The 12,398-nt window shown below is 36.3% G+C and overlaps 1 protein-coding gene across 6 annotated transcripts in view; it reads left to right on the top strand.

Moving 5' to 3' along the window:
- The window catches only part of LMBRD2 (LMBR1 domain containing 2), a 66,278-nt gene that overhangs the window by 14,851 nt on the left and 39,029 nt on the right, over positions 1-12,398 (top strand). For 2 of the 6 annotated variants that reach the window (XM_071207780.1, XM_071207779.1), the window contains exons 2-4: positions 10,106-10,334; positions 10,689-10,786; positions 11,887-12,082. In XM_071207780.1, the coding sequence (XP_071063881.1) occupies positions 12,048-12,082 (35 nt within the window). In that variant the 5' untranslated portion in view covers positions 10,106-10,334; positions 10,689-10,786; positions 11,887-12,047. The remainder of the gene's footprint in view (positions 1-10,105; positions 10,335-10,688; positions 10,787-11,886; positions 12,083-12,398) is intronic. The other 4 variants (XM_058307780.2, XM_058307785.2, XM_058307803.2 and 1 more) reach the window with 2 other exon arrangements.

The following is a 12,398-nucleotide window of genomic DNA, read 5'->3' as shown; positions in this document are numbered from 1 at the left end:
TCCAGTCCAGTGATAGGTCATGTGTTTAAAATGAGATAATGAAATCATATTCAGCAGTTATTGGCATTTGTCTATTTCAGAAAACAAGGAGTTGAAGAAGAATTGACCATCCTGGTGGTAAAGTCGTTGTACCCACAAAGTAGTAACAGTATATTTACTGAAGTTTGCTTACTCACTTGCACAAAAACAAGTTCCTCAGCAAGCAATAAATTGTTTCTTTTTGTGTTGCTGCTCAAATAAAGCATTGCTGAGTGAGCCCCTAGGTTCCAACCTTAAAGAATGAATAATTCTTTAGATTTGGGAAAGACGAAGTTTGGAAATGTTAAAAAATTGTAGCACTGATGTGGAGAAAGTGGCCACAGTAGCTGCTCCAGGTAGGGAGAGGGAAGAAGAGATATGATGTGGGGGCATTTTTAGGACTTCGAGTTGCCCTGAGTGGTACTGCAGGGACAGATGCTGGACATTGTGGGTTCTGCCATAGCCCACTGGGTGGACTGGAGGAGAGTGTAAACTACAATGTAAACCATTATCCATGTGGTGCGGCAGTGCTTCAAAATGTATTCACCAAATGCAGTGAATGTCCCACAATGATGAAAGAGGTTATTGATGTGGGAGGAGTGGGGTGAGGGGGGTGGGGTATATGGGGACCTCTTATATTTTTTGAATGTAACATTTAAAAAAGATAGAGAAGGAAAAAAAAGGAATTTGAGATGGCAGGAGGGAACTTTGAAGCATGTCACCTTTTGTAATGTGTTATGTCTTAGCTTCTGCCTCTGTAATTCTTTGCCGCCTTATTTATTTTTCCTTTGTGTCCTTTCTTTGTCTTTTGTGAAAATCTGTTCAGATTGCAACTTCTTCATGTAATCTGCACACGCTTCTTGAAAAGAGCTTGCATTTAAATACATTTCTTGCCTAGCAAATACTACCTGTGCCCTATTAGCCACGTGCTTGTAGTAGATGTGCCCACTGGTGATACATATTCAGTTGTCCAGTTAATATAGTTTTATCTCATATATGGAAGAACTACATACCTTTTGAGGTCATGAAAGACTTTATAGACAACCCAATATTATTCACAGATTTTTAATTTGTATAACATAATTTGATATTCCTACATCTTTTTTATGCTATTTCTATATTATTCTAGTAACTGCATAATTAATTTTATGGATTGGTTTGTTATTATACCTGCATACATTATTTTTTAAATCTGTAGTAGTATTTTTCATCAAGTAATGTCTGTGTAGTAGTATAGTAGCAATTTTCACTAAGAACTATTTCATTATTTTGCTTATTCAAGGTCCCACCTACTGGAAACCTGCATATAAAAATGTGCTTTTTCTCTGAATCTTCTTTTGGAAGCCTTTTCCTTAAGGCATACTATTGTTATTTTTAATAAATGAATCCCAATATTAATCCTAGATTTTGTCTTTTAAATATTTTATAAAAGGAATTTGTTGAGAATCCCTTATACTAAAGATTGATTGAAGAGATGAATTTTTTACAATAGGGAAAGAACATGTTTTCCAGTGTAACCATTACTAACTTTAATGAGTAGTCATCTCAGTCATGCTGAAACCATTGTCACTTTTTTATTATTGGGCTCTGAAAGTAAGTACACCGTACTCATAATTTCAGTTTTCATGAATGTTTTAGTTTGCCAAATGGCTGTTGATGCAAAGTACCAGAAATGTGTTGACTTTTTTTATATAAAGGGTATTTATTTGGGGTAAAAGCTTACAGTTCCAAGGCCATGAAAAAGTCCAACTCAAGGTACTGTTAAAGGTGCTTTCTCACCAAAGTCAGCTACTGTTGATCCTGGTGTTGCCACATGGTGAAGCAAGATGGCTGCCAGTCTCTACAGAGGTTTCTGCCTTCCCTCCCAGAATTTACCGTCTCTTGGAGATCAGCTGTGAGAAACCAGGCATAGGGCTTGTCTCTTTCTGGGCCTCCTGTATCAATCTCAGCTGTTCGACTCTCTTCCCAAGTTCAGCTGTAAGCTATTAGACATATAGCAGGACTTCAGCTACTTTCTGGGCCCAGCCTATTAGGGGCTTTGTGATTAAGCAATTCTGTCTCTCAAATTGTGAAACAAATACACTGGCTCACTTTTTCCTCTGTCTTAGTCTCTGTGTCTCCCTTTATATCAGACCTAGCAAGAGGGCAGGCATTCAACTTGAGTCAGGCCTCACTGATATAGTCCAATCAAAAGCCCTAAAGCAACCTTATCAAGTAATCAAATCAAAGGCCCCTATACTGAATTTAAGGCGGTCAAAGGGAATCACACCCAAAGGAATAGATTAGTTTACAAACATAATCTTTCTCTTTTTAGGAAACATAAAATAATCTCAAACTGCCACAATGAAATGTATATTTAATTAAATTGTGGACTATCTTAGAACATTAAAGTTTTATGTATGTATTTTTATATATATATTTTGCATTATGATTCTTGGGGAGCCTTATTAATGAAGTATTAATTGCTTTGTTCTGACTTAACTTGGATATACCAAGAATAAAAAAGCAAAAATACTTTGCCTTTTGGGGAAAATATTTAGTATTTTTTTATAAGCCAAACTTGAGTTGTCCAATTCTTATTTATTTGTATTAGATTTTAATTATCCTTGAATTTGATTTTAATATACAAATAACTAAATCAGATAGAGCCCCTGGCTTTGAACAGGAAATTATTCAGTTAAAATAACCAAAGCAAACTGTAAGAATTCGTAAGGAACATTGGAAAGTGCTGTCATTCTGGGCTCTTATATACAGTTCCTTACTTGAATTTAGGTACAAGTTCAAAAATGTGGACTTTGAAAGTGTTATTTTTTTATCTCAGGTCATGAGAACCCTTACTTTTATCTCCAATTCCATAGGACCTCAAGGTCTAACTGTGATATAACAAGACAATAGGAGTTCAGCTTCAGCAGTAGTAGATGGTATAGTAAACAGAATAATGGACACCCAAAGATGTCCATGCCCAAATTCCTGAAATGGGTAAATACTAATCGGCTATTGCGGTGGGCCCAATATAATAATGAATTAATAGAAAAAATCAAGATCTCAGTCCTGTATCTACCAGGAACTAAATTTTCTTAATTCCTTGAATGAACTTAGAAGCAGACTCCTCCCCAGAGCCTTCAAAAATAATACAACCTGACATCTTAATTTCAATCTTGTGAGACCCTAAGCAGAGAATTCATCAGAGCCTTGCTGTGCTGGTACTTCTGAGCCACAGAAACTATGAGATAATAAACGGATGTTGTTTTAAGTCACTAAATTTGTCATAACTTGTAAAAGCAGCATTAGGACACAAATACCCTGAGTATGGGGAAAGTTGCAACCAAATCATTTATTACCAGGAAAAAAGGATCCATAATTCCGTTTATTCATCTATAACATTTTAAAGTACTATGACTCTACTGGAAAACTGATGGCCATTGTAAGCAAACAAAAATATGTGTGTTTATAACTGTGGTTTTGTTGTTTGCGTAGGCCCATGATCAGACCACCTATTATTGACATTTTCATGTATTTTGTTCTTACCTTATTATTTTATGCATATTATGTAAAAATGTGTATCTAGCTTTTCAGTTAACTTCAGGACTAATTGAAATGTTATTAAATAATCTCAACAAACATCATTTCTTATACTTAAATAATACTTACTTGTTTGACTCTGCCGTTCTTTTTATGTAAGTTATTTCCTTGGAATTATTATTCAGCTTGGGGGTTTCTTTTTTTTTGTTTTTTTTTCTGTGATTGTCATATTCCTTGCATTGGAAATTTTCAGGTAAATTAATTTCTAGGTTCAACCATAATGGTATTTTCAGATAATAATTGTTAGATTTGAACTCACAATAAATTTTTTTCTTAAAAGCTGAGTCTTAAAGGTAGTAAAGGTTTTTATCAGCACATTTATATTGCATTGTCAGTGAGCCATTTAACCTATGCTTTGCTTAAATATAAGATTTATAGACTTATTCTTAATGTAGTGATTTAAGATCTCTCAGTTCAGAGATTTAAGTCCTTATTATTAATAAGTTTTCATAAAATCAGTCTTGGATACGATAACAAGAGTTTTACATCATCTTTCAAGTCAGCAGTAGTAGAAAAATAGCTTGTATACTAAAGGCTTCAGTAATGGTTTTTATTCATTCATTCATTCAGCCAACAAATATCTCTTAAATATCTACTATGTGGCAGACCTTATATTGGGGATCTGGAATATAATACTGAATGAAAATCAAATCCCTGCTTCACAGCATGGAGTCTGTGTGGGGGGGGGGGGGTTTGCAGGGAAACAGTGAATAAATACAAAGAATATATATCAGGTGGAGATAAGTGCTTTGAAGAAAAATACAGTGGGATATGGGGATAGAGTGATAGAAGGGTATTCAATTGTAGATATTTAAGGAAAACAAAAATATTGAGTGGGGTATATGGAAACCTCATAGTTTTTAAAGTAATATTTTGTGTGATCTATGTATCATTTTAAAAAAAGATAAAGGAAAAAAAATACTGATTGAATTGCACAAAGAATAGAAAGAAATTACTTCAATGTAAAAAGTGAAGAAAGTTTACTAAATGTGATTTTTTTTGTTTATATTTCATATAGGAGTATTTCCTACATAAATTTAAATTTAGCCTTAAAGTACTCGACTTTATACTTTTTATAGCTAATTTTGGTTAGAGATATTTGTTGATTTGAAATATTTTATTGATTCTCCCTTATTTTGATTGGTTGTATCATAATCTTGATTTTCTGTAATAAGATTTTAATTAGTTCCTTAGAAAATTGTCATTCATAGACCAACAAGAATGCCTAAAAGTGATTTTACAAAAGTAGTAAGTATATTTTTCCTTCCTTTAGTAAAGGTAAATTATTTTATTTTATAAATAAACAATTTATTGATGTCTTCTTTGTAATCAGCATTTATAATTTAAGATGTTTTCAAATACAGTCATACCTTGGTACTAGACTTTTGAAACTCGTTGAATTTGGAACTTGGCACATTTTGACACCAAAATTTTGTACAGATACTTGTCATTTCTTTGGTACTCAATGCACAAGATGTACTTGTTGGTGTTGCCTCTTGACACTCTACGCTTTCCAGCTGAAACAAAGGGTCACACATTAGTTACGCAGTAGCTCTTGCTCTGTGCACATCCCATTGCAGTGTTAGCCTCTGCGGTCATTTTGTGTGTTTTTGCATTTTGTTCTTTTTTTTTTTTTGTCATCATGGGTCCTAAGAAAATGAGCAGTGATAGAGCTGAACGGAAAAGAAAATTACTTTGCACCACCACTGAGCAAAAAAAAGAAGTAATAGGTAAATATGAGAGCGGTATTCGCATTATTGATCTTCCTAGGGCATATGGTATGCCTAGACCAATGTCTCCACCATCATTAAGGATAAAGAAGCAATAAAAAGGGCCAATGTTGCAAAAGGAGTTAAAGCAGTAACAAAGCAGCATTCCCAAACACTCAAGTAAGATGAAAAGCTGTTATTAATTTGGGTAAACCAGAAGCAGGTGGCAGGTGACAGTGTATCAGAAGCCCTGATACGTGAAAAAGGGAAAGTGTTGTATGCCCATCTTTTGAAAAACCAAAGAGAACTGAGTGATGAGAGTGTTGAAGTTTTTAAGGCCAGCCACGGCTGGTTTGATCATTTTAAGAAGGAGACTGGCATCCATAGTGTCATGAGGCATAGCGAGGCAGCAAGTGCTAGTAAAAAGGCTGCTGATGAATTCGTTGCTGAATTTTAAGGCTACATTGAGGCTGAGGGTTTTATTCCCCACCAAGTTTTTAACAGTGATGAGACTGGACATTTTTGGAAAAAAATACTGAGTAGAAACTAGATCACAAAAGAAGAGAAGGCAGGAAGCGGACTTGGCCCAGTGGTTAGGGCATCTGTCTACCACACGGGAGGTCCGCAGTTCAAATCCTGGGCCTCCTTGACCCGTGTGGAGCTGGCCCATGCGCAGTGCTGATGCGCGCAAGCAGGGGTGTCCCCCGCGTAGGGGACCCCCACGCGCAAGGAGTGCGCCCCATAAGGAGAGCCGCCCAGCGTGAAAGAAAGTGTAGCCTGCCTAAGAATGGCACTACCCACATGGAGAGCTGACTCAACAAGATGATGCAACAAAAAGAAACAGATTCCCATGCTGCAGACAACAACAGGCGGACAAAGAAGACGCAGCAAATAGACACAGAACAGCCAACCGGGGGAGGGGGAAGAAGGGGAGAAAAATAAATAAATAAATAAATCTTTAAAGAAAAAAATAAAAAGAAGAAGAGAAGGCATTACCAAGCCACAGACCAAGGAAGGACAGGTTCACTGTTGTGTGGGAATGCTAGTGGGGACTTAAAACTAGTGGGGACTTAAAACTCAAACCTCTACTAGTCTATCCTAGTGAAAACCTGCAAGTTTTCAAGAAGCATAATGTCGTAAAAAAACGAATGCCATGTGATATGGAGGGCAAACAGCAAAGCTTGGGTCACGAGGCAATTTTCACCAAGTGGATAAATGAAGTGTTTGATCCCTGGATGAAAAAATATTTGCTGAAGAAAGGTTTGCCTCCGAAAGCTCAACTACTTTTGGACAATGCACCTACCCATCCTCCAGGCTTGGAGGATGACTTACTAGAAGAGTTAAGCTTCATCACTGTAAGGTTCCTGTTCCCCCAATACTACTCTTCTCATCGAGGCCATAGACCAGCAGGTCATTTCAAACTTAAAAAGTTGTACACCACAGCACTTTTCCAAAGGTGCTTTGCGATCACCTCTGACACCCAGTTGACCTTCACAGAATTCTGGAAGGAGCATTTCAATGTTCTGCACTGCCTTAACCTTACTGGTAAGGCCTGGAACAAAGTCTCTTATAGGACAATGAATTTGGCATGAAGAATTTGTGGCCAGAAGGTGACTCAGAGAGACTTTGAAGGGTTTGAGGTTGACCCCAAGCCTGCAGTACGGAGGGTACAGTTGTGCAAGATATTGTGTCTTTGGGCCAATCCATGGGTCTGGAGGTTGATGCTGCTGCTGTTGAGGAGTTAATGGAGGAACATCATAAAGAGTTCGGCATTGAGGAGGTGCAGGAATTATAGAAGGAGCAGTGGTAAGAGGTGGCTGAAGAGTTTTCTTCAGGTGAGGAGAAGATAAGGGAAGATTTCCCCAATTCCTTGATGAAAGAATTGTGTGCAAAATGAGCTGAAGTCAAAACTTTGTGGAGAAGTACCATCCGGACAAAGCTCTGACAAGCACAAATGTGAATTTACTGAATGACCACTTTTGAGGAATTTCACACTTTTGAGGAATTCTGTAAAGAAGATCGAAGCAGTCCTCATTGGATAAATTTTAGTGAAGGTGACAGAACCTGTGATGTAAGTTGAAAAAAGGCAGGAAGGAGAAAGAACACCTGACGTATAAGTGCCTGATGTGCTGTTGGAGGAGGAGTTTCCTTCCTAGCAACGCTCCATGTAATCTTTCCTCCTCACCACTTTTCCTCCCACCATCCCATTAGACCATGGACTCTTCTCAGTAAAAGTAAAGTGAGGTTTTTATTTTATTTAATCTAAGTATTTATAAATTTTTAGGTTTATTTCTCATGTAAAGTAATGATATACAACCCTGTATTTTTACACATTGCCTTAAAAATGTGAACTGTCTTTGGTCTGGGAACACATTATATTTATTTACATTATTCCTTATGAGAAAAATTTGTTTGGTACTCCCAGTCATGCCTCCCAGAACCAATTAAAACCAAGTACCAAGGTATCACTGTATATAGCTTGATTTAATAAATCATTGGTAAATTTTTATGCCTGTAAAATAACTTTCTTTACAAAAATACATATATGTATAAATGGAAAGTGATAAATATATTCTGTGAAGCAGTAAATGAATAAGAGTTTTGTCATGGAAGTTGAGTTGTAAGACAAGATTAGGAACAAAGGAAAATACAGTTTCAAATAAAGGGTTATTTTCAAGTGGGTATGTGTCTTTTTCTCCCTGTTTTAGAAAATCTTCAATTATGAGTCTTGGACAATCTTAGAATGTTTTAAATTTTTATTTTACCAAATATCTAATTTCCTAGGGTCTAGACACAGTAGTGTATGTTTATAAAATATTCTGTTAGGGATTTTTAAAAAAACAAATTCCAAGTAACCATTTACATTTAGTATTAAATAATTAAATAATGTATTGAAACCATTTACATTTAGTATTAAGAACTTCTTATTTTTTGTGGTCACAGAAATCGTTTATTTCACTAATCTTTTTAACAAATCAATTTTATTGATACATATTAATAAAGCATATAGTTCATCCAAAGTATAAATCAGTGGTATTTGGTATAATCACTTAGTTGTACATTCATCACTTCAGTCATTATTACAGCATTTTCATTAATAATAATAATTAATAAAAAACAAGAAAATTCCTCACGTCTCCATCTCTCTGTGTTTCCCCTGTTGTACATAGCTGCTATTCTTGCACAATTATTTATTTATTTATTAGGCAGTTTTTATTGAGATGTACTCACATACCATATGATTTATCTAAAGGGTATAGTCAATAGCATTTTAGTATAATCATAATGTGCATTCATCATCACAAAAAATTTTAGATTGTTTCATTACTCCAAAAAGAAAAACTCCACACCCCTTAGCATGCTTTCCCTAGTCCTACATAACCTTACATAATCAGATTTCATCTTTATAAATTGATTTATATTTACATTTTATATATATGGAATCATACAGTACATTATACAATATGTTTAGTTCATAGTAACACAGTATTTGTCCTTTTGTGTCTGGCTATTTTTCTGGAAGAGAAAAAATTTTTAATAGATTAAGAACTAGTGTATTTTAGTATGACATTTTTAAAATGTGCTTTAAAAAATAAGTTTTAGCTGCCAGCTGGGGCAGATGGCCGGTGGTGAGTCCAGATCCTGGGCTGGCGAGGCTCCAATGGGCCTGCGGGCGTTGAGTGGCTCCCTGGGCTAAGTGGTGGCAACTCTGCTCTGTGTCCAGTGGGGCTGCCTGTGGTGCCCCAGCATGCTGACTGTGAACTCCGGCGCCGGCAGCAGTAGCAGGTCTTCTGAGCAACTGAATGCACTGATGAAGTTCATGGTGGTGGTCTCCCTCAAGAGGACAGCAGAGCATCTTGACTTTAGCAATGCCATGGTATAGGTCCTGCGGCTGCACGGCATCCTCAACTACACGGCCTGCAATGGTCTGGATAACCCCGAGCTCTGGCAATGCATTAAAGACTTCCAACTGGCCCACCATCCTGCAGGTGTACTCAGTGGCAAGTTTGTGGTGCTGTGGTATTCTTCAAGTGGACCAGAATGGGGACCCAGTAGAAGAATTGAAAAAGCTAGGGGATCTGTTCTGTCCTTTTAGATGAAGAAAAAGACCAAGACTCAAAGTGAGGGTGGCACAGGTCCTCACCAAGCAAATATTCTGTTGCCAGGGCAGGAAGCTGTTGGTGTCAAAGATGCACTGCCAGAAAAGCCTTACCAATTTTGGGTTTTATCATTAAGGTGGCAACTGCTTGCACTAAGTCTTAAGGTCTATGAGCCGTTGGGTGATTTGGTTTGTCTAGTGTTTGAGCTAAGAATATTCTGTAGTGAATTATATAACCACTGCACTGTAGTCATTCAATGTTGTACTATGATATTGCTGTAAACAAAATTTGTTATATTGACATTTACTCTGCCTGATTCATTAGTAAAACTAGGGGCATTTGAGCCATCGTCCTCATTCATGCTGCTCAACAAGTTAGTCAGTTTGCAAAGATACTATATTCCCCACCCCAATTTTGTAACTTTTTATGTTAAGGAAATGATGGGCAAGGAGGAAATAAAATGCTATAACTAAGGTGATGTTTTTTAAAATAAACTGCCAACTCAGGGAAAACATTAAGTTTTAAGTTCTTGAGGGGAGGCATTATCCTTTTAATCTTACCTGTAGTCCAGTGTGAAACATGACAGTTTTTCTGAGTTTACTTATACACAAATAAGCAAATATTTAGTAAATTACTAAGTGGACATTTTCTGTGCTAATGCTGCATTTTGTTTTCTTTTTCTTTTTCAATTTACAGATATGACCCAGACCTGTACGTGAACGCTTTGGTTAGGCAGAGTGAACATTCAATAATGAGTGGTGCTGCTTTGGGACTCGAGATTGTTTTTGTCTTTTTTCTGGCATTATTCATACTTCATCGATATGGAGACTTTAAGAAACAGCATAGACTTGTAATTGTTGGAACACTCCTTGCTTGGTATCTCTGCTTTCTTATCGTCTTCATACTGCCCCTGGATGTCAGTACGGTAAGAGGTGAAACTGATTTTCACCATTTAACAGTCCATTGTAATCCCCTACATGTGTGAGATAGGTTAGTTCTTATACACCTAAATTATATAAGATTATACTTATATATTGATAGTTATTTTATGAATTTGACCATTAAAAAGCATAGCCAAAGGGAGCAGGGGTAGCTTAGTCATTGAGCGCCTGCTTCATGTATACAGTCCTTGGTTCAATCCCCATGACCTACCTTAAGGAAAAAAAAGCATAACCAGGAAGGTAAGTTTGGATAAACTCCACTATCCCAAATCCAGTACCCCAAAAGTACTTTGAAACCTTTTGATCCTCATTTTTAAACCATGCATTCATTGGTTTAGACAATATACAACCGCTGCAAGCATGCTGCTGCAAACTCAAGCCCTCCTGAGAATAGCAACATTACAGGATCTTATGCAACTGCTACACCGGTTCCAAGGTATTTTCTTTTTTTCTTTTTTTAATTTTTAGGATAAATATCATAGAAAGAAAAAATATTTCAAAATTGCTATTTTTTACTATCCAACTTTTATATTTATAAACATTTATCTTGGGTAGCGATGTAGCTCAGCAATTGGGCTTCTGCCTACCACGTGGGAGGTCCTGGGTTCAGGTCCCAGTGTCTCCTGGAGAAGGAAAGCTGGCATGATGGGCAGGCATAGTGAACTGATGCAACAGAGGAAAAACAATGAGAGACGCAACGAACCAGGAAGCTGAGGTGGCTCAAGCGATTGAACACCTACCTCTCTCCTGCATGAGAGGTCCCAGGTTCGGTTCCTGGTGCTTCCTAAAGAGAAGATGAGCAGACACAGCAAATGGACACAGAGAGCAGACAGCAACCGCAAAACAGTAGGGGTAGGGGATAAGAATAAATAAATCGTTTAAAAAAAAAAGTTTATCTTCATTCTCTTCTCACTCCCCCACCTCTGTCCTTTGCTCTTTCAATTACATTGTATTCTATTAAAATCTAAATTTTAAATGTTGATGGTACACAAGGCTTTTGGTAGGTACTGGCGAGAAACTTGGAGAAGACCTAACTTTTTAATCCTAGTTCTTTCCCCTAATTTAAGTATGTGACTTCTGAAAGTATTTTTTCTGCTCAGCCTCCGTCTTCTACCTTAAAAAAAATGGGGCATGCATTTTTCTCTTTGGCATAACTTAAAAGGTTGTTATGAAAGACAAGGAGTTTATTTGCTATGTAGAATATTCCTTTTGTATTACACATCCTTTGAAATCAGTAGATTTCAATAGAGGATGAATAATGTTTCAGATTGTCAGACTATTTAATTGAAGTTTCAAATTGTCAAAAGATTTTGTTGAATTCATATGAAACTCCAAGTGAAAAATTGATGTTATATAGCTATAGCTGTTTTATTTTTTCTTTTATTTTTTGTTTTTTTTTTCTTTATTTTGTTTTAAACTGTAGCTTTTATCCATACTTTTTGTATTATTTTTATGCTTTTTTATGCAGCTTTTATTTTTAAAAGTCAAACTTTAGAAAGTTAGGGTAAATTTTTAAATGTTTTACTCCCCTTTGAGGCACCATTAAAAATTGGATATAGATCAGCAGCGATTGTGGATTGTTGGAAGTCCTTGGACGTATCCTTGCAGTCTAGGAAGACTAACCGGCCATTAAATGGAAGACTCTATGGTCAGAGACACATCATGTCTTCAGAAAACTCAAACAGAATTATGTATAGATGCTTGCATACATCTCCATAGGAGCTATGCTACAGTGAGTGATTCAGTTAGCATTCCAATTCCAAGAATTAATCACCTAATGCCCCTCACCCTCCAACCCCCAAAACATAACCAACCCACAAATGTTCTATTAGTTGAACATTGTCTTCTTATCCAATGACTAAAACTACACTGAGAGTTGAAAGTTTAAATGGCATTCCTCTAGAACAAAGTGTTTTGTTTCTTTTCTGTGCATTTTTTTTTAGTTTGATAGTTAAGTTTAAATTTTCTATGAAATCTTATGAGTTATTTTATGCTCAATAATTTAAGATCTGACTGTAATATAAAAGTAATTTTACAAACAAGTATAT

Source organism: Dasypus novemcinctus, chromosome 2 (assembly GCF_030445035.2).
Source record: "Dasypus novemcinctus isolate mDasNov1 chromosome 2, mDasNov1.1.hap2, whole genome shotgun sequence".
NCBI lineage: Eukaryota > Metazoa > Chordata > Mammalia > Cingulata > Dasypodidae > Dasypus > Dasypus novemcinctus.
This window is presented reverse-complemented; position numbering and strand designations above follow the sequence as displayed.